The following is a 22,500-nucleotide window of genomic DNA, read 5'->3' on the forward strand; positions in this document are numbered from 1 at the left end:
CTGTAACATATATTTTGAAACAAGCTAGCTATGGTATCCCTAAATAGATAGGTTTTTTAAATACAAATTTATGATAAAATTATTCAATAGATAAGATTTCATTCCATTTTTTCTTCCACATAAAATTTATGTAAATCATTTTCCATGCTCTAAGCATTACATCTTACATCAGAGCAATGAATATTTTATATCTAATGTCTGAAAATATCACTTTGATTTTTTTTCAATAGGAAAACATATTTGCCATCATTTTAACAAGAAAACTTAATTAAAGTACAAAACTGAAAACAAAACAATAAGGCAAAAGCAATTGATAAAGTCTGCATTATTTTCTTTCTACAGATGGATTTAAACTAAAGTAATCAAGGCTATCAAAATAACATAAGATTGTGACAAAAAATATTGCTGAAAACAGATAATTAAGAGATAAGACTTCGTTTAACTAATATAATTCTAGATACTTATGTAACACGGTTTTATTGGCAGACATAAAAGATATTAGACAATGAAGTTAAACTTGAAATCCTGAGTAATGTTTGTAGCTTGATATGGAGATAATCAAGTTCAAAGATCACCACAAGACATGGTTAAAGTACTTAAAGAATAACAATAACAAAATTAAGTATACCAAAGGATAAATAATTCATTACAAGACTGATATATTACTCAGTACCGCTATGGCTCAGCTTTTTTTGCCAAGCCCCAACACATTAATTATTGAAAACTTCACCCACTCCCTACTGAGCAATCATTGTACCTGTTCATGCAAGCATAACAGCTACGGATACTAAGAGGGAAAGTTTTGAAAAAAGTTTCAAACCCAACCATGCAAGTCTTACTTCTTGTTATCAAAACGCAGTCTATGTTATATTTCACTTGAAAAAAAGTAAAATGTTCTCTTCCCTTGGGTTCAAAAGTCTATTTTATTTTTTATATTTAGCTGCAACAGCTGCAAAAATTGAACGAATGGTTTTATTCTGAGAGCCGAAAACAAACTCTCGTGAATAAAGAAAATTTACTAAGTGTTGTTAAAATAACTGTCTGTCTAATGGTATTGGCACCTATAAAGTTATATCAGAAAAACCTAAAGAGCTTAGCCTTTAACTGGATAAGTTTAATAAATTAAGCTCAATGCACAAATCATTAACATTTAACGGTAGCGCACGGGTATGAGTTCAATTTTCCTTGCATTAAAACTTCGTACAGAATCGAAGTTTGAAAGTATTCAAGTCTGAAAGTAAGACGATATAAATTTACCCTGTATAAATTTAATAAGCTTTCTCGGACAGCACCTTTTAAAGAGTTTTTGACTCACCCTTTTTGAAACACCACCTCGCATCTCTTGTGTTTTTCCGTACAGATATTTCACCGCCTTTTGACAAGTTTCACACCTGATATAAGGAAGATCCTCCTTTATAGCATAGTATTTTTCTTTCTTTGGCAACTGCCCGTTTAGTGGAGAAATCAATAAAAATAGGCACACATGAAATCCCCACGTTAGAACCGCCATTTGCCTCTGTTCACCTGACCGTGTACAAAAAAATCGAGGGATCTGGAGAGGAAACTACCACGTGTCAGTCTTCAGCCAATCAGAGAAGAAAAGAAAACGAACCAAAACGTTTCGACGGCCATCTTGGTCATCCTTAGAGTAAAAGCTAAGGTTATTTTCGTTTCATTACAAGGTTTATCCAAGACGTAAGTTCTGTTTGTGCGCTTTTACAAACGTTAATAACCGTTTTTTACTAGCACAATAGCGACAATGTCTAATGCGCTTCTACAAAATACAGGAATCGAAACGTTCTTGAACGTCGAAGACTCTGACCTTCTCGGCTTAGAAGACTTCTCGAGCTTCACAGACGTTTCTTGGACCGATGAGATGTGCAGTGAGGTGGACGAAGACGACCTGCCTTTGACGAATTATCTTCTGAAATTCAGTGGCGAGGAAGAAGAACCTTGGGAATCTGGAGAGGAGTTGAGTGTTGGAGGAGACAGTTTCGGTGATTACAATGACGAAATGTTTGAACTTGGATGGGCTTTGGGCCCGGAGGATTTGGACACAGGGATGTTCGATGCCGTGAAACCGAATTACGAGAAAGAGAAGTCTTCTAACAAGAAGAAACTGGAAAAGAAAAAGTTGAGTCCTGCAAGAGGAATAGCTGATAAGAAAGAACCAACCGAGAAAAACGTGGTTGTTGACAATAAGAAGCAGGCTAAAAACCCTCCAGTTAAAAACATTTTCAAAGTTTCTGATTCAGTTCAATCTGGTGTCAAATCAACTAATACAGCTGGTACAAAAGTAGCTGTGAACAGTGCTTGTAATTCAACAAAGAAAGAACCTCAAAAGTCTCTGCCAACTGCAAAGAGTCAGGCAGAAAAAGCAAAAGAACAGCGACAAAGGAAGAAGAAGTACGTCCAGGAACTTCAGGACACCATAGCAGAACTAAAGAGAGACAAGGCAGGCTTACAGCAGGTTACATTGCAACTAAGTGAAAAAATTGAAAGCCTGAAAGACGAAATTAGCTACTTGAAAGGAGTGATAACAAATCAAAGCGAATTAGCGACAATTTTAAGAAGCGTAGCCAACTCACCAGGGATTTCAATCAGCTGCAGTGTTTTGCATGACAGTGAGAGTAACAGCAGTAAGAATAACAAGAGAAAATTTGACCCTGCTGGTAAGGAGGGAGAAAATATGGGCCAGGACAACAACAAGAAGAGGAAAGTGGACAAGAATGTTGTTGAAACAGGCAATAATGCTGGGGTTTGCGTTCATGTCCAGAGTGGTAAAGTATCACTTGAGTTTTGTGCAGAGTGCAGCAAGAAGGCAAACAGCATTCTTACCTAAGTTAAATCAAAGGTCAAGGGGACTTCTAATGTCATCAGTGATATGACTGTAGTTTAGGTTACACATATCAGTTTATTACAGCTATAAAATTACCAGCATGTAGAAATCACAATGCTCAATGGTGTGGTTTTTAGAACCACTGCGAAAATGGATGATGACCTTGGATGAAAGAACTACAACAAGTGGATTGCAGGTGCTATATGCAACAAGTTACTAGTTAGTCAGTGAGCTGTATTTGTAAAATTATGGTAGCATAAAAGAACATTCCTGTCTTACAGTTAGCATATCACTACTAACAAAGGGAGCAATGTCCTTCAGTTCTATTTCATTTGCAGGTTTTGGCCAATGTTCATGGACTGTTGATGTATAGTCATTGCTCGGTTAGTATTGTTATAACTAATTCTATCAATTAAGTGTTAAGAAATCTGTTTGATTTTAATGAGGCATTTGTGGGAATATTCTTTAAACGGATCATGTTTATAAACAACTAAATAAAATTGTAGGGAAGCTGTGTCCTGTTTGAGATGTAAGTATGGTAAAACAGAGGCAGAGACAATTATGGTAAGAAGAGTAACTAGGCAGCGACAGCCTCTTGAAAAACTTGGCTTTTTAAAATAAGCTTTTACCTAAATGGTAGTACTTCTTTCAAGAGTACCCTTCCAATTATCCTGCATTTACCACAGTTTTTAATTTTCATGATAAAAGGAACCCTGTTTTTTCTTTTAATTAATCAAGGTACTGGGCCTTTCAATAACATGCAAACTCTAAATTACAACACTTGGCCATAGGTCCTATTTTGTGATTCCCCCCCCACCAAAAAAAATTCCTAGTCAGGAATTGTTGATTGGAGTCAATATTTTTTTGTTGGGGGTTGCGAAGGGGTGGATCCAGGTATGGTCCATCTTGTCATCGTATGTTCGCTGGGTTTTGAACTTGAAAGTTTGCATGTTATTAGAAACCTCTATATGAAAGATGTATACCTTAACCCATTACGCACCGTGCCGGCCAAAACCGGCCGCGATTTTGGCCGCATTTGCGCGCACTCCACGATTTGAGCCTACCTCCCCTAGAAGGGAATTTTTTGTCCCCTATTGTTCTCATTGTCTTCAGAAAGGACTGACCAATCAGAATCCACTTACTGCGCATATATTTTTAGGTCTTAGGGGGGCCCAGACAAAAAAGCTTTTTGCCTTTAGGAATTGGTGTCCGATTTCAATTTTTGTTGCCTCGTGGGCCGCGCAGCTAAATTTTTAGTCACCGATTTTCGCTTTTTCCGAAAGAAAACACACCTTTTCGAAATGGTAAATCAAAAGAAGAACTGCTAAGGAATACTCAACAGTTTTGACAGCGAAAATCCGAGAAATAACGGCAAAGAAATTGCGCTTCGAGTACGAATTGTTGTTTTATCCAGGCGACGAGCGAGCGGACAGCTCAAATCATTGTTCAAGCCACGGACTTTCCGCGAAATTTTAGAGCACTTCTGGACATTCAACAGCCAAAAAATTACAGGTTTGATTGTGAATTTGTACTGAAATACTACTCTAATTGATGGATTCTTTGTACTCTGAACAGTTTTTGCGAAATATTTGAAAAACGTGCCCCGCACGGGTCGATAAATTCGCTTCGAATTGGACTTGTTCTTCCTTCAAATAGCTTGCGCGTCGCTCGTCTCGCATTTATAATTATACGCGTTTCTTTCTAAGGCGTAAACAAAGACTTTTCTGAATAAATTTTTAATTTAAAAAAGCTTTCTGTGTGTTTTTCTTTCTATTTTTATTGAGAAAACGTGACAACTGTGTAATCTTGCGTAAACAAACACATGCTCTCGAGACTGATCAAATTTCACCCACGTGACGCGCGGATCAAATTACATCGAAATTTCGGAAATTTTTACCCTCAAGTTTGTTTTTTGGAAAATTTTTAATTGGCAACTAGGGTATTTTATTCCATAATTAGTAATTTTAACTATCTTAGACCAAAGGGGTGTTGTTTTTTTTGCCCTGTAAGTTATGTTTTTTTACTGCACATGGGGTAGGAAATAACCACTTTGCCAATTTTGCTGACTTTTGGAAAACCTCTGGAAACGGCTGGTGCTTAATGGGTTAACAAGAGGTAGTTACGTCCAATGATTAGCTCAAAAAACAAATGATTTTCAGTAAGTGCTGTTTCATTTTATTGATTGACTGATAGTTTATTGTTTGTTCCAAGTATGAAGCAGTCTCAGCTCTTTAATACATTTTTTGCTGTATGTGGAGTTAAAAATAATAATAAAAGCCAAACTCTACTGAAAAAATTGATAAGGGGATGATTAGCTTCTAAAGAAACAGTGGTCCTGCATAGATTGGGAGTGGAAAGGAATGTTTGGTTTTATCAACAGGGTTGACAAGGCAATTTGGCCATGATTACAGTCAACCCAGGTCACGCGTGAACAGTATTTCCAAGAATGAAATGAACATTCGAATTTCTCCTTGTAATGTCCGACGTGTGAATGGAATGTTGGACATTTCTCTGGAAATCGTTCCGAAAAAGACGCATTAACTTAAAAAAAGATGCAAAATACTTGGGAAACAATTGTTATTCTTGAAATATTCAGTTTTGCAAGGTAAAGAAAAATTCATAGCTTTATACCGTCAATAAGCTTGGGAAATTTATACGGGAACTCTGAAATCTCGTTGGCGAATTTCAAAACTGACATGTAAATTTCAAAACTCCGTTCAAATTTCAAAAATATCGTTCACGCGTGACCTGGGTTGACTGTAAGAGATTCGAGTGCATTGAAATCTCTTTACAGTGGTTAAGTTACCTTATCAACCCCGTTTCTGTTGCAAAATGTTTAGTTACACATGTACAACTTGATGTGAACTATTAGCTATGTTAAATATCTAACTTTTGTCTTAAAACTCTTTTAACTAGTGCTGGAATGAATGCACTGTAGTGGATGCTTGCCACTCCTTGCACCATCTGGAGTCAAGTGTCTTTGGGGTTTGGTTTAAGTGTAAGTAATGTTCCCTCACAACAACTTTGTAAGTATAGAATATGAGAGGAACACAGGTAATTATGGTTAAACTCTAAAGATGTCACACTTAAAGTGGCAGAGAATTTGAATACTGGTAAAAAGAAGTGCTGGAATGTAAACATTGCCTAGTGAAAGTTTACTGTTGGTATCATTTACTGATTTCATTAATCCAAGACCAGTAATTGGCTATAACTATCCTCTCCTGCATTAAAAGGAACACCTTTGGTGAAGAGTAATGATTTTCATATGAAATGTCACTCTAAGATTCCATCCTTCAGCTGTCATTAAATTAGGCCCCTGTTCATTATTGAAGTGAAAGGATGTAGGGAAGTTGTGATGAATGTGTGAAACAACAGATGTCATAACTTTTGCTGATATTGAAATTTGCCCTGTGGTCGTAGTAAATTCCAGGTTGGTGAATGGTGTATTATATTAAATTAAAAATGTTCGAGGTAATGTCATGTTATACAAAATCAGCGAAAATGTCTTCTTTATGCTTCAATGTTGCTTTTAAGGATTCTCAATGGTAAACAGAATGCATTTGATTTGTATGAAGTGATTATATTGATTTGTAAATTTATTAACATCACTAAAGGTTTTGTTTGTAATATTAAAGTAAAAATGTTGTATAGTATTGTTTCATTAGTTGAGCAATTATTTTTTATAATGTTGTAGAGCTGAGAATAGATAAGATACTACACAGTCTTGGCTCAAAAAATTGGTGGAGTATAGCTGTGAAATAAAAAATCGTAGTTCTGGTGTTATGATTTGAGTTTCAGTACAGCGAGTGTGTACTAAAAACTTGTGAATCCCAACATGGTGAATTACATGCCTACAAAGGGCACCCATTAGACTTGTTTTCTTTTTTGTTGTTATTAGCTTCTGGTATCTGTTATCACCTGGTTCACACTCACGCTCAAGCATAAGACACATGTGCAAAAAAGGAAGCTTTTTTTTTTACCTTTTTGCAATGATGTTTGTGCTGGTCACAATGACAATAAATTTATTGTGAAACCAATGTAAGACAAGCATGGGCACACCCAGTGCTCAATTAAATTTGTAATTTTGAACTGAGAATGAACACACAGGTTACTGATAACCTGAGTACTGCTGGTAGTATAGTTCAGACTGTAAAAGTAGGCATGGCAGAGGGGAAAATTTAACATTCTTGCTGTGATCCCTAGAATGAATACAGCTCAAATCCAAATTGGTGCTGGCAACACCAGAAGGAGCAGCTTTGTTTTCTCCATTTTGTTCTCAAAACCTGTCTCCCAAATTGTACACTATTGCATCTGTGAAGAGCAAGTTGATGTGATGACAGAAGAAACATATACATGCAATTTGCAGGGGTTTTATTAGAAGCCGTGACCTGGGCAGGCTGTCTTTGGAAATATTTAAAGCCAGTCTAAACAAGACAAATAGTGAAAAAAACCGTTGTATTTGATCAATACTCCCTAAACAAACAGTGGCCAAAAACACTCCACCACAATAGTCAAATATCCATTGTGAAAGACTTATTTTCCCTTTAAACTTCCTCTTGCACCCTTGGACCATTTGGTGAGAAAGGATAACCCTCCATACTTTACATGTAAACTGTTTCTTATTGAGGAACTTCTGCAAACATTTTATTTTTCTAGATTGCAGTCAAATGGGGAAATTGACTTGTAAGATTGCTTCATTTATAATCAAAAAGTTTTTTTTTATTTGTATCTAGAAAAAAAAATCAAAAAGAGTTAAAGTTATTTTATAACTAGCAAGAAGTACAGTTCAAACTATTTTCTCTTTGCTATGGTTGTAGAAAGGAGATGATACAATTCTTACAGGTAAGGTTAACGTTTTTGGCCCCAGAGCTGCAATCTTTTTATCAAGCTTCATGGTTCACAAGTGATGTGTAGTGGTGGCCAAAAGGATCTCAGCTCTGGGGATAAGAATGGGCAAAGAAATGACTAATTTTTCTTGAATAACAAGGAGCTGCTTTATGCAACACTATTTACAAATTTTATTATTTTTGATGAAAAAGTATGTTACAAACAGTGGGTTGAAAAATATTTTAAATGGTAAGCCTTGTGATGATTAAATTACAGAACTATAGAAAGGACACTATCCGTAGTTCACTCCCAACTTTCTAGAGTTCTTGGCATGAAGTCGTGACTAACACAAGTCGCATTAGTTGCATCTCAATGTAGCTTGAACAATCTGTTGGTAAGGTGCATGTCATCAACATACCTTGAAGACAGAAAAGAGGAACAATTTGGTCTTCATTTAACTCAACAAACTAGGAATGAGAGAGCAAAATTTTAGGCCATTCTGCTCACTTGTTGGCATGTGGTCTACAGTAATATTCATTCCCAAAACGTTGCCACAATTATTATTTTAAGCACATTTCAGTTGTCATTTTCAAAAAGGATTTTTTTGGAAAAGGAACTTGACATACTTTGTGAATGAGGACACAGAAGGGAATCAAAAAGTTTTTTTTCACCAAAAATATGGCATTTGCTTGGGAGAAAAAAATGTGGTGCTGTTTTGGGAATAAATATTGTGGGTCATGTAAAAGACGAGACGCCTGAAAAAAACATTCTGAACTTGGGGTGGTTATACTTCAGCCCTTCAGTAACTGCTGACTTGTTTGTTAGTAGCGCAACAATATTATCTATCTGGATGCTAGGATTGAAGGATATGTTGAGTACTGGCAGATAGCACATTGGGGGAAAATTTTGGCCAGTACTGTGGCTGCGAAGTAAAGCCTGGTTTTACTAGTGGCATAAGGGCTTTATGTCAAGTAAAAATGAAAGCTATCCAAGCACAAGAAAAGGAAAAATTTTGATCCTTGTGCTTATGCTTGCATTGAGGTCATTTTCACAGTGAAATAAGCACTCTGATGCTTGCACCTGTGCTTGTGTCGCTAGTGAAAACCAGGCGCAAAGAGAAACTCCAATTTTTACTCGATATTTCTTTCTTTGGGCTACCTTTTGTTTATTTGTAGCAAATTGAACGTGGTAGTTTGTTTGGCCCACAGCTTAATTTTATGGTTTTGGAAGGCGATTTGTGACAGTTTTCATAAATTTGAAGGATTTACTGACTTTACTTGAACTGTTTAAAGCACTTATTCAATTTGCCAGACATTTTATTTATTTATTTATTTATTTGTTTATTTATTTAATGTTAAAATTTGATATTCTGAAAGGGAAAGGATCATTAAAAACTTTTTACAATTACTCTGTGTCTTTGCATTTATTTGGGACGATTTGTAGCAAAAACATGTTGGGGTGGTCTGCAAACAACTTTTGAAAGCCTAATATAAGACAATCAACTCTCCCATCACCAAATATTAAGCCTTTTTTCATCGAGGCATAAAGCCTCGTTTTCGTTTACAAACTTGCATTCTCATTGGTAGGTCAAAAAAAATTTGTGAGAGTGAGATGTATTTTAGGGTGCTCACAGCCATTAAAATGGAAATGGAATTTCAGTTCCAACAAACATGAACAGAAAAAGTGGAGTAGCTCTACCCAGGAAATTCAGGTGTATCTGGCACTCCCTATTTCCCTTTTAAACAGGGAAAGCTCCCCTAGTTTCAGATGACTCAGCCTCAATTCTCAATAGGTGCTTCTTCCTCCCTCCCTGCAAAACTTTCAAGTAATGTGCCAACCAAAACTCCAACATCCCTTCCCCAAGTATTTTTACTTTTGAAAATTAATTGGCCTGTTCAAATTCACGTACCCTTCCATGGACACAATATTTACCTACTAGCTGTTCATGCTTTGTGGATAGAGGTAAACCAAGACACCTACATTACACAACCAGACCAAAAGATAAATCTAACCCTTCCCCTTAGGGGGGGTACTCGGGTATATTAGTGACGGGGAGGTGCGAATGAGGCCAAATTTTGAAACCCAAAAAAAGTCCCGTCACACTAAGGAAAACCCAAAAAAAGTCCAGCAGCCAAAAACGTAACCCAAAAAAGTCTGATACAAGATGATTGATTGTTAACAAATAAACCGCTATAAGTTAATGAGAGTTGTCTTTGTCTTGTCATTTTATTTGCATGATTTAAACTTGTTAGTGAAATCGTTTTGCGTAAAATCAAGAATGGTAGGGCACGATTTTCATCAACCCCCAAAAAAGTCCTCGCCAAAATCTTAAGGACAAAAAAAGTCCACCATAAAATTTCAAACCCCAAAAAAGTCCCAAGCCGAGAATTTCAAACCCAAGAAAGGTCTTCGTACGTCCCCGTCAGTAATATACCCGAGTACCCCCCCTGGGACCCTACCCCTCTTGGGCAAAGATCAAATTTCCCACCTTGACAGCACATTGGGATGGGGTATGTTAAAGCTTGGAAACCTCCAAAAAGAAATCGGAAGGAATGAATCCTGCTGTACCTACATTTTCAAAACTTCTTGTTTTAATTTATTGCAGTAAGCTTAATAGTTCAATTTCTGGAGACAAAATTTGAAAATAGGACGCGGGCTCCTTTGTTGTTGTCCAAACAGTTGGCTGCCCGCTACTATATTTTTCGCAAAAAAATATGCAATTGGGACCAGTTTCAGGAAACTTTCTTATTAGTCAAAGATTTTTTAATGTGCTATTGCAAGTTTCAGGGAAGTTTCAATTACAAAGCCTAAACAGAGGAAAGGTATTAGAATATGGAAGCGATCGAATAGCATTGTTCATTTGTGTCGTTTACCTTGGCAATGTAGCCATTTAATTTGAGGTTCAAGTTTCACTGTCCTGGTGGAGAAATAAAAGGAAAGCAAATCTAGCTATGGAGTTAGCACTAACCTGGTCATAGGGCTGTTGATATGCGGAAAACGCTTTTGATTGTTGTGATGTAATGCTGGTGTCAGCGCCATGCCTGTTCCCCATCTCGGACAAATAGTTCTGCTCGGAATTCCTTTGGACGGCAGTATTTGCCTGAGCGTGGACCACTCTTCACATCGGGTAGCTTGAGAGGAAGGATACCACTTTTCTTCTTCCAAATGTCGCGAAAAGGTCTTTAAAGCTGGTTGTGTTTCTCGTCTCCAATGCTCAGGAACCTTGGCGTCAACTGGCGGATCGCAGAGGAATTTAGATCTTTGTACTGGCGCATTGCTTCTAAGATCCTGTGGGTCGTGTCTTTTGTTCACCCACACTACATCGTTCCTTTCTGGCCGTATTTTAGCGTTAGACTTGTAGCCATAAAGCATTCCTCCGAGTGACTCCGCAGCCATGTCTGCAACTTCTTCTGTCGAGCTTCCTGAAAGAATGCTGCAATTTATTGTTGCTAAGCAACGTTTCGTCCACCGGAAGTGATGAAATTTCAGCGTGAGGAGATACCGGCGGGCCTGGGCCCGGTTTTTCGAAAGCCGATTATCGATTAACACCCCGATTAAAAGTAAACTGAAGTTTTCAGCTCTCTCGTTATAAGATGGTAGATAGGCAACAAGGTGAGTAGCGCCGAGTTGGTTATCTATCATCTCATATCAAGAAATATTGCTTGATCCATTCTCATCCCCAGGGCCTCATGTGGTCCTCGTGCCCAGCCTCCGGCGGCTAAGAGGACCAGGGCGGCTCTAACTTGAGCTTGTTGATTTCCCTTTACAAGAACAACCAGAAAACAATTTAATGGTCGCTACTTAACGGCCATGGTATAATGGCTCATAAACCATGGCTGCTAAGCCAATCAAATCTCTGGAATTGCATTTTACAATGATCCCGTTTTTAATAATTGTACATATAGTCCTGCATCTTGAATAAAGCATGTATGTATGTAAAGGCTTAGCGTGCTCGTATTGGTGATGATGGTTAGGAGACTGTAATACAGAGGTAATGCGCCAATCAATTCGAACCTTTGACACCCCCCTCCCCCCCGCCCACATTACTCCCCGGCCGTACCCGGGACGGAGAGCATTTGACACGAGACAGGCAATCCAAAGGATGGGGTATTTGAAATTTGCCTGGGTAGGATGGGGAATTTGAACCTGAAGTGTCGAGTTTACTTACACCTTGTCCGGCGACGTGGTTCCTGATCCATGGATGAGTTTGGGGGAAATGCCGCTTTTGTGAGTAATTGGCTCATCAAACTCAGATGGGACTCCCACAAACCCTACACTGTTTTTGAAGGAATATATAGAAAATTCTATTATTTTCAACTTTTATGAACAGCAACTGAAGTAAAGGTTCTCTTGTATTTTAAAACTGAAGCGTTCGCTACTCCCATTTCAAATATAAAAGGACTGAGTTTTTGAAATCTTTTCACATACTAGTCAGCCAATTTGAATTCACCCAGTACGATAAAAACAAGCTAAAAAGCGGCCCAGTGAGAACATTCATGCAAAATACTTAAAACGTTGTTTCCGCTCTTCCCAAGTCGTTTTACTCTTTCATAGATCAAACGCCAAAATATCCACCCGCTTTGTTTTACGAAGTGACAACTGCTAAGCCGGGCTTGCTAGCATTTTTGCCGGGTAGCCAACACCAGATTGGAAATTCGTCCAATAAGATTCCGTCCCCTAATTTGCAGCATGCAGTTTAAATTTTTGAGCAGATCTCCTGGTGTTAGCTTACACAAATTTTCCTTTTATAAAAGGCCATAAAATGGTGTCGAAATACAGGAAACAACTTATTAACAGTTGTGATTACAAGTTCTCCTTTGGTGCCTCGAATGGACATTGTGAAGTGAGATGTTGTTGTCAATACGCACAACCAGCTGGTATCTAAAATTATTTAAACACATGCACCAATCAAGCTCAGTTATGGTGCGCCTACTATTAAAAACCATTGTCAAGGCCATTACTTTCATTATCTTTCTACGTCTTTGTAGCTGGTAACTGTGCAGTTGAACAATATTGCGCTTGCAGAGTTTTCTTGTTAAAGACTTTTTTTTCCTTGTACATATTAACATTTTTTCCTCTTTAGCTTCTTAACAATAAATAAAAGATATCTAGAGTGATCAGTCTTTGAGCTCTCAAACTAAAAGCTATGGTCCCTTGAACGCTTTCCGTATGAAGATTCGAAAATGTGATGTCAGTAAGTTTACTGGCGGATGATGGCTGCAAGGGCTGTTCCCTCTGCTCATCATGATTATGCAATCTTATCATTTTTATATCAATTTTTAGTGATTATCACTCAATTATTACATATTAAACACAGTTTTAAATATTTTCAATTTGTCTTTGTTTTAGTATCTATTTATTTTATGTCCCCAAATTAGTACAGGATTTCCCCAGGCTATAAGGTATTGACACGTCAATAAATATTCTATTCTATTCTATTCTATGTGGAAAAACCGGTGAGAATTTTCCGCCAAATGGAACAGTACAATTCTCGAGCGCTTTCCAGTTGTATGGATAAAACAGTTGTCCCATCAGAGAATCAAATGGAACGGTTCTTTAAGTTCCACTGGCAATTTTGGGAAATAAACCGCGTATCTCACCAAGGAGTATGGTACGTACGTGCGATGTGGCAAATCAGGTACAGTGATATTCAGGTCATTCTGGTAAAAACGAGAAAAGAGGAATAGGTCTGAAGTTTTCTTCCTTTTTATCCAAAAATTTTCCAGTGGGAAGGATTGTTGTATTTGTTGTCCTACCAGAACAACCGGTTTTTCCATTCAAAGGGAAAGCTAACCGCGGTTAACCTTCAGTCAAACTCACTCACATCGTGATTTCTGTGATTGCCTTACTGTCTGCCTTGCTAGTTTCCAGTCCCTTTGCTCACCTAAGGCTCAGTTTGATTGACTCACTTGACACATGTTTGCTGAAGTGTGTCTTACGGAATATTTATATGCTGTTCGTGCTTTCGTAAAAAAAAGCCTCTGCAGATGTTTGCAGTTAATATCGCCGCGTTTTTCGCTTTTTCATCCGCTCTTTCGTCCGCAGAAAAGAGAACTACTCCTGATAAATCGGCACCAGCCAGGGAATTTCAAGGTATGTTTTGCAGCATGCAAAATTTGTATAGTCACACTGCATGGTCAAAAACGCTAATTGCAAGTGGACGTGCACTAATAAGACCCAAAAAATACGAGACCTTTTAAAATGATCCGGAGCAAATGTCGGTGGATCAGTTCAAGCATTTCAGACGCATTCAAATATGCTTGCCTACCGAAGTTCGATGCAAGAGAATGTTATTCGGCCGCTGTTTTTAATGATGAATAAAATTCGTGACTAGAACACGATTGATATGAACAAATCGACAAGCTAGCTGGCAAATAATTTATCAATGACGGAACTTCTAGTGAATTCTTCGAACTGCTATTTCAGTTTCATTTGAATTTTCGAAAAATCTATTTCAATATCAACCTTCACATTTTTTCATTGGAAAAACAAAATCTATCGAAAACAAGAATACAGTAAAAGCCCGCGAATAAATAGCTGAAAATTAAGAATATCGAATGCAAATGGCGACCTAGCTACCAAGATATCGCCTAGGATATACGGATTTCATTCAACTTTTAAAAACAACGATCTCCTTCATCGTTTTGCTGTCATTAAAATATGGAAATGAATCACTTAAATGTTCATGTTGGGAAAATTTACTCAGGCGAGACAAACATGATATGAAAAACAAATACGGTGATCTTTATGGACATTTTCACTGACTTAAACTGAGTGGCAGTTTGTGGAATAGCACAATTTTACAAATGTGGCAAACAGTTTCACCTTGAAACGTTTTCTAATTCACGCACTAGAGTGACAAATGTAACTACCTTAAATTACCACAAACCCTCAATAGATGCATTGCGATTTTCTGTTATTGTAATTTTTGCTTCTTCGGTGGGAGGGCACAAACGGCTTGACACAAAACATAATTACGGCACGCACTGTTCATTTCATACCGTAAGGAAACTGCACACCCTTTAGTTTCCATTTTCATCGTGAACGACTTACCAAATAAACAGAAAATTTTTCAAAATCATAATTTTACAAAATATTGCTTGGTCGTTTTAATTTTATTGGTCACACAAGGCTGATTTCATCCTGTGACGTTAGCGTGAAACTTTCATTGATTCAAACTCTGAAAGTAAAAGAAAAATGTACAGTCGAGAATTTTAGGATGTCACCTGTTAGGCTAAAGCTTAGATGATTGATGGAAACTCAAAACTGCAAACACAACGGCAAATGATCTTGAATGCCTCATTGTTATGTATTTTGCGGAAAACATTACGAGACATTTAAGGAGTTTATATGCGGACGTACAATATGAACATAACAACACACAGTATCGATCGGTAAGCAAATAACCCGTACCAGGTACTGCTTAACTCTCGTTTACTATGAGGAATTATTCACTGAGAAACAACTTACAACAGCAAGAAAAAAAAAAAAGATGCTCTGAAAAAGTATCCAGGTTTGACCAAGCGTCTCTGCAAGCATCACTTTGGCGCCAGAAACGAAGCGGCTGCTGATTGGAACACTCCTTGTTCCCAGGCTCTATTGAAATCCACAAGGAAAAGCTTTAATAATTATCTCTCGCCAAATGGCTGCTCATTAAGCCAAAGACCAAAAATAATTAACGTAATTTATTAATATCACGTGGCCTCCCATTTGCCAAGGTTTTTCAACTCACGTGAGCTTTTCACGCCTTCTTAACCACCCGTGGATGGTATGTGGGGCAAACTCGTCAGCAAATCCCTCGTGTTTTGTCAGCGGAAACCTATCAATTTTTTTCGCCTCCTATACCGTCGACCAAAATGACAGATGTCCAGCACAAAGGATGTATCTGTACTCCTTTCACCTTGAAATACGACCTCAAATGAACCTCATGTAATGAAACTGTCAATTGGTCAAAAACAGAGGCATTCCTCTGCTGATTTATCTTGCTTGACAAGGCTGAAAGCTCATGCGATAAAATAATGTTTCTCAAATTGGTCGCCTTTTCCAGGGGATTTCGGAAAACAAAACTAGGTACTTTTTATCATCTCTCAAAATTAGCTGGAAAAAAATTTGTGTTTTTAACGAGGCGCAGGAAAATTTCCAAGGTTACCTGACTACGGATATGATGTAAGTGATTACTCCATGTGAGTTTCAGTTCTTACTATACCCTGATAAGGGACCGACTCCCGGGTGTAAACCATTTACTAAGGGAGTAATCTTGGGGGACTATTTTAGAATAGGAATACACGGACTAGACAGTATTTTTGTTCTTTAGGAGCTCTTCTGTTTTTATATCGAACAGAATACTCTGCCCATGAGAAATGGCGTTCTTTGAGGAAGGTTTACGAGTTAAAGGCAGGGGTTCACGGTTCTGCGCAAGTGCATGAATTAAAATACTTTTTCGCTTTTGCTCGCTATGCCCCAAGCCTGTTTAATTGAATTCGTTGTTTATGAACCATTCGGAGGGGAATAGGTAACTCGGGTGTTAATTTTTTTCATATGATTGCGTTTTTTCGCATGCAAATAACTGTAAATACATAAACCGTGGAATAAATCCTTCGGGTCGACACTAAATTCAATATCAACAATATGGGTCAATATGGGTACAATTCACTAGCATTTTCTGTGAAGTTTGGTTATTAGTCATTTTGCTTGGACTAATCATAGAATGTGAATACTGATGTACATGTGAGTGGGATTTTTAAGGTCATAGAGTTGACAAGAAAGAGAAAAAAGGATTTAGACTTATGCACATGCGCTGAAAAGTGAACCCCTCCCTTTAATAAGGATAGGCGAAGTTGTGTTCTTTTGGGAAGTGATGTTCTGTGCATTCCGTTATTTCTAAACCGAAATGAGAATGGTAAGAATTGTCCCAAAAGAATACGGCCTATTTTTTAACTTTGTTTAATTTCACTTCACATTCTAAGTAATGTTCATAATTTCCTTTTAACAGTTAATCTTTTACATGGTTTCGCTCCGTACGCTGGCCAAGTGACCGTTTATCATCGTGGGGCCTGGGGCACGGTTTGCGAGGACGGCTGGGATGAGAAAGACGGTTTGGTTGTCTGCCGGGAGTTGGGCTATCCCGGTGTTACCATGGTGACAAAACATAGGTTTTTTGGTTTGAAAGGAAGGATAAATGTCGAGCGGTTAAGTTGTTATGGCAACGAGACTAAATTGAGCGAGTGTTCATACAAGACGACGACAGAGATGTCTGACTGTAGGACCGAACGGAGAAAAGAAGCTGGCGTGATCTGTGAAGCGGGAAATCACACGGATATTAGAGGTAGTATACTCCAGTTACTTGAACGTTTTTATCCGATAGTCTGCTGGATAAACTGGCTAAATGATATCTTAAGTGAAAAGTGTTGCTTGAAAAACATGTTTGATCGTTGCACAGATTTGTTGTAAGTAACAGAACAACGTAAACAATGATGATTGGTCGTTTAGTACGGGTTTAGAATTTTAATGGACAGCACCTGAGGAACCAGGAAGCTGACGTCACCAGAGGTGTTATTCAGTGGGGCCTGCAATTAAAAAGTAATTAAATTCAAATAAAGAAATTAAAAATCATTTAAAGGGTCACATGATAAAAAGTTTACAGGTCAAAAACTTTAACAACTTTATTGGGCGACACAGTTAAAAAGAATAAAAATGTATAAACCTATGTGGCATGACGGGGTAACGGGGGGAAACGCCCTTAAGGAAATGAGCGAACAGAAAACTTAGACCCATGCTAATAATAATAATAATAATAATAATAATAATAATAATAATAATAATAATCTAATACGAAATATATAAGAGGTAAGGTAAAACTACAAGCTGCATAAAATTCTAAAAATGGTGGGGCATGGACAGTTCCGAACAATGGACCACGTACAGACTGTATAGGTCTACATTGTAAATGTCAATAGTTTTAGGAATAAGCTTAGAGGGGTGCTTTTAGACAAATTTAAGAGGGAGGAATGATATCCTAATGATTTGCAATTGTAACTTTAAATAATTTGTATATGTTTTTATTTTTATCCTTTTCTTTGTAATTGGCACTGAAAAGCCCCTTTGGGGAAGTGGTCAATAAACGTATGTATGTATGTATGTATGTATGTATGTATGTATGTATGTATGTATGTATGTATGTATGTATGTATGTATGTATGTATGTATGTATGTATGTATGTATGTATGTATGTATGTATGTATGTATGTATGTATGTATGTATGCATGTATGTAATTGTAAACTGAAGTTAAAAGGGACTTATAAATATTCATCAAAAGAAATTTAAAGGAGCTAGGAGTAGTGAAACTACAAGGGAGAACTATTTTGCATACAGTGCTCCAGAGTTTCACAACACAGACAAACTACGAGGCTTTACAAGACAAAGGGAAATCACATGTGTTTACTACAAGCGGCCACAGAAAACATCGTCAGTTTTTAACAAATCAGAGTGAAATCAATAGCAAAGGATAAGGCGGTTAGTTTCTAAAGACTGTGGTGCTGCATTGGTGCACGTCGGGATTGGAAATCAATATTTGGTGTTATCAACCGAGTTAATAAAGTAATTTGGTCACTGTTAACACCGTAAAGAGATTGGATTCAGGTTTTAAATTTGCGCGCGTACGATGCATAAATTCCCCTTGCATTTGCAACGAAGATAAAATTTCGGAACCCAAGCGATCTATTAAAATCAACGGTCGTTTTGGATGTACCTTCGCTACTGTTATCTACTGCAAAAAGGTAAAAACCTATACATTGGTGAGACGGGAAGAACTAGGCGAGAGACTAGGTGACTGATTTCACGAACATCTTCGAGACGTTGAAAGAAATGACATAGATATATCTGAAAAAGGCGCTCGGCACTTTAAACTGCCTAACCATTCTCACACACACATACCTGGCAGTCTTTGGCATTTCTCTATTTTGTGGCAACACAGAAAGACGAAACAATTCACGAACACTTTTTAGTCGACTAACAGCTATTCCATTGCGCATATACCCTACATCGACAATCGAAATCCTAGCAGTATGCAGGTTGTTTGTCACTAGGGCCTACTTTTTGATAGCCTTGTTCTCGGGAGTCTCCTGTAGCTCAGTGGTAGAGCATCAGAGTATTAATCGGGAGGTCAAAGGTTCGACTCCTGTTAGAAAAACTCGGTTTCCTTTTTTCCGAGTAAGTCTGTGTCACTGACTGAAGACATCATTCTCATTAATTTATTCTTGTTTTTCACCATGTTCCCACCAATAGCGTAGCTCCATTGCTCACTATATAAACCAGCTCAAGAAAATTAGGGCATGGGTCTCTAGTTATTTACCGAAAAAACGAGGGGGTGGTCTATCTTCTGAAGATTTAGACGTACCATCGTAAGACTTAAGCGGCATAATATGGATGCAAATGTCAACATATTGACATACAAGACGTATGTAAATTAGGTCACGTGACCTGTTACAGCCGCAACATTCCAGAAAACTTTTGAGCAAAAATGGCACCACTTTTTATTGCCTCCAGGAGGCTGCCTATAGTTTTATAACTTTGCAGCTATAAGGCACTTCATTTCTGTATCCGGGCCTTTTTAAAAATTCTCTCAGTTTTAAAAATAAACGGATAATTTCACTTTGAAGGGACTGGGAACTAGTGAAAATAGCCGTTAATTTTCAAAATTAAAGGCGTTTTTAAAAGGCCCGGGCACAGAAATGAAGTGCCTAATACTCGCAAAGTTTTAAAACTACGGGCAGCCTCCAGAATACAATAAAAAGTGGTGCCATCTTTGCTGGAAAGTTTTCATGAATGTTGCGGCCGAAACAGGTCACGTGACCTAATTTACATACATCGTGCATGTCAATGTGATGACATTTAGAAGCATATTATGCTTCTGAAGTCTCACGATGTTCTGGTTAAATCTTCAGAAGATAGACCACCCCCTTGTTTTTTCCAGTAAATAACTAGAGACCCATGCCTTAATTTTCTTGAGAGACACAACTCACAATACCTTGATTCGCTCTGACGAAGGAGGGCTAATAACGCTCGTAGCAGCCAAATTACCTTATCATTAACTCATTTGATAAAGACCCGATAAACCCAAATATTGGTTTGAAAGCAATAGCAGCTTGTTAAAAATAACTGTGAGACAAAGCAGTTTTGGAAGGTAGTCCAAAATAAACTAACATCAATTCTGATTGGGAAACATCCTGGTCTTGCTATCCAGGAGGATATTGAGGGGTATTTTCGTGAACCATCAATTACCATAGTCCACGCAGAACTAGCCGCTCCCTCTTGTCCCATATCATCCTATTTGTTCAGGAGAAGGGCTGGCAGTGAATGGGTAACAATTTCTATGATTTGCTGACGTGAAAACATAAAATGGTTCTTTTTCTCAATTTGTGAAGCGTCGCCTGAGATGTTTTTCTAAACTATCATCTGAAGCGAGAATTTGTGGTTTAATTATACGCGTAATACGTTATTTGTAGGCACCAAACAGAATTTTTTATTTATTCTGACACGTAAAAGAAGTCAGAGTTGACGTTTTTGTTGTCAAGCGAATTATAAAATTTCGTTTTTGGAAAAATGCAAGAAAATTCTTAATGATAATAGGTTAGACGGAAGGCATGAGTGTGTCTCGTTTGTGGACTTGATTGTTTTGAAGGAAATTGTTTTGGGAATCTTGATGGCAAGGATGAGTTTTAGTAAGAACACATGAATATCAGTACCAAGTTGTAGCAAGTGGATATCATTGAATTATTATCAATTAACGTTTTTGTTACTTTTCAGTCTTAAACGTAGTATGGACTCCCTTCATGACCTTTTCGCCAAACTGCTTGAACCAAATTATGTTACTCATCACTCCGTAGATATCTGCATGGCCCAACTGACAATGCAATCTACAGGCACCCGGTCCTGGTGGATCTAATCAGCATCTCTTGATAATTGAAGCAAACTAAAGATTTAAGGCTGATTGTACGACTGTGTTGTAAAATGTTTATGCATTCCGGTCTTTATATTATTTGTTAAGTAATACTAATGTTGTGTTCGCGTTTTGTCACGCAGATATTCCAAAAATCAGACTTACTGGTCCACCCCACAGGGAGGGGGCAGGAATCGTAGAAGTGTTCATAAACAACCAATGGGGGATGATATGCGACAACTCCTGGGGGTTTGAGGAGGCTCAAGTAGTCTGTAGAGAGCTCGGGTTTCCTGGTGTGAAAAGAATTACATGTTGTGGATGGTATTTCGGAGAGAGTTCTGTACCGCCGTTGATTAGCTATATTAGGTGCACGGGAACTGAAAAGTCACTGTTTCACTGCCAACACATAAGGAGTACAAGAGCAGCGTGCGGAAGAAGGGAAAGTGCGGGAGTCATATGTAAACTAAACAAGCCGTACGGTAAGGAGCAGGCTGTAGAGATTCTTACGCCGGGTTGGGTGCTGGGTGGGGCGGGGAGGTACTAATGGGGGAGGGTCTTAGATGCCCCCCTCCCCCAAAAAAGTGCTCTTAAGCCTCAACTGGATCCAAGAAAGTTCAACAACCCGGAAAGTAAACCCTGAACTCCATTGTTTTCCGCATAAAACCCTCAAATGTCCCCGTCAATATATTTTACCCGAAAACGTGTGGCAGAAAATGTTTGCTCCGAAAAAAGTCCACCGTCGCTTATTTAAAATTCAAGTAAGGCCCTAGCACCCCCCCCCCCCCCTCCCACTTTCACTAAAGCATCAGAGAACAGAGGAGTCCCTCCCTTGATTATCATCTAATTGTTGTATTGCCATTCCCTAGCTGGGCATGAGAGCAAGTGAAGACTAGAGAAAGTCTCTGGCTGTCTCCCTATTTATCAGCTATGCTTATATTCGTCTGGCATCAAAGTCACTTACTGTAAATGGTGCATGGGAAGTTTTACTTTTTCGGCAGAAATAACTTCACGAGTAACTGTTAAATTAAGCTTTCTCCATGTAGGAATGACTGCATATAAGAGTAATGAATCACTCTCTCAGAACATGAGTTCAAGCCAGCTGTGTCCCTCCTACGACTTTAAGGAAACATTTTTAACCCTTTAAGCCCTAACAGTGATCAGCATCAAATTTGTCCTTGTAATATAAATGCTTATTCAACCACAAGCTTATGAGATTTAAGGATATGATCACCCAAGGTAAATTTTCTTGATATTTTAATAACTTCTCCCCAGTACTTTTATAACAAAAGTACGGGGACAAGATAGGAGAATTGTTCTTTGATATTAGGGGTTATAAAGTGATCCCACGGGGCGAGTAATATTACAAGGGACGAGTAAATGTCACACGATGCTAAACTATCAACCGTTTTAATAAAGGAATGTTTAATTTGTTCAAATTTTTATAGAGAGATGTAAACAGACGTGCTATTGTTTTTATTTCTTGTTTGTTCACTCTTTGTTTGCTAGTATTCTTCTCTCTTTCAGTTCGCCTAGTGGGATCTCCTCTCGCGCATGCAGGTTTCGTACAGATCCACCGTAATGGCCGTTGGGGGTCTTTCTGTGACTGGGGCTGGGGGCTACCTCAAGGTCACGTGGTCTGTCGTGAACTGGGGTATAGGCGGGCTCTTTATACTACGATTGGTGGATTATTTGAAAAACAGTCTGATTGGCCGATTTGGGTTGAAGAGGCAGAATGTACTGGGAACGAGTCGTCGATCTTTGAATGTGATTTAACGTTCACACGGGGTTATCCTCAAGAGCATGTATGTGATCATACACACAATGCTGGAGTGATTTGTGAATCTAACAAAGAACCCGGATTGAATGGTAAGTTAAAGGTGCCTTATTTGCAATC

General features: G+C 38.1%; 4 protein-coding genes across 7 annotated transcripts in view; 2 read left to right on the forward strand and 2 right to left on the reverse strand.

The window, feature by feature from the left end:
* Positions 1-1,544, reverse strand: part of LOC146489174 (uncharacterized) — a 6,051-nt gene extending 4,507 nt beyond the window's left edge. For both annotated transcript variants that reach the window (XR_014864076.1, XM_085106929.1), the window contains exon 1: positions 1,316-1,544. Coding sequence is in view for 1 of the 2 variants with exons in the window: in XM_085106929.1 (XP_084963055.1) it covers positions 1,316-1,510 (195 nt within the window). In the remaining variant the exon portion in view is untranslated. The remainder of the gene's footprint in view (positions 1-1,315) is intronic.
* Positions 1,545-1,584: 40 nt separating this feature from the next.
* On the forward strand, positions 1,585-9,073 carry LOC146489175 (uncharacterized). Of its 2 annotated transcripts, none has more exons than XM_085106894.1 (3): positions 1,585-1,695; positions 1,788-5,249; positions 5,604-9,073. In XM_085106894.1, the coding sequence occupies exon 2, from the start codon at positions 1,877-1,879 to the stop codon at positions 2,840-2,842; it is 966 nt and encodes a 321-aa protein (XP_084963020.1). In that variant the 5' UTR covers positions 1,585-1,695; positions 1,788-1,876; the 3' UTR covers positions 2,843-5,249; positions 5,604-9,073. The 2 variants fall into 2 exon arrangements, with proteins under 2 accessions (XP_084963020.1, XP_084963026.1); XM_085106900.1 differs by having other exon boundaries at positions 1,788-3,222; positions 5,756-9,073.
* Positions 7,834-11,090, reverse strand: LOC146489176 (uncharacterized). The gene is made up of 2 exons (XM_085106997.1): positions 10,635-11,090; positions 7,834-8,084 (listed from the first exon to the last, which is right to left on the reverse strand). Exons 1-2 carry the CDS (start codon positions 11,060-11,062, stop codon positions 8,036-8,038), a joined length of 477 nt encoding a protein of 158 aa, XP_084963123.1. The 5' UTR covers positions 11,063-11,090; the 3' UTR covers positions 7,834-8,035.
* A 2,478-nt stretch (positions 11,091-13,568) lies between these two features.
* LOC146489177 (scavenger receptor cysteine-rich type 1 protein M130-like) overlaps positions 13,569-22,500 on the forward strand; it is a 33,204-nt gene continuing 24,272 nt past the window's right edge. Inside the window, exons 1-4 of one of the 2 annotated variants that reach the window (XM_085106711.1) lie at positions 13,569-13,759; positions 16,659-16,991; positions 20,750-21,085; positions 22,131-22,472. In XM_085106711.1, coding sequence (XP_084962837.1) covers positions 13,654-13,759; positions 16,659-16,991; positions 20,750-21,085; positions 22,131-22,472 — 1,117 coding nt within the window. In that variant the 5' untranslated portion in view covers positions 13,569-13,653. The remainder of the gene's footprint in view (positions 13,760-16,658; positions 16,992-20,749; positions 21,086-22,130; positions 22,473-22,500) is intronic. The other variant, XM_085106715.1, reaches the window with a different exon arrangement.

Source organism: Pavona decussata, unplaced genomic scaffold, assembly GCF_977016875.1.
Source record: "Pavona decussata unplaced genomic scaffold, jaPavDecu1.1 SCAFFOLD_6, whole genome shotgun sequence".
NCBI classification, from domain to species: Eukaryota; Metazoa; Cnidaria; class Anthozoa; order Scleractinia; family Agariciidae; genus Pavona; species Pavona decussata.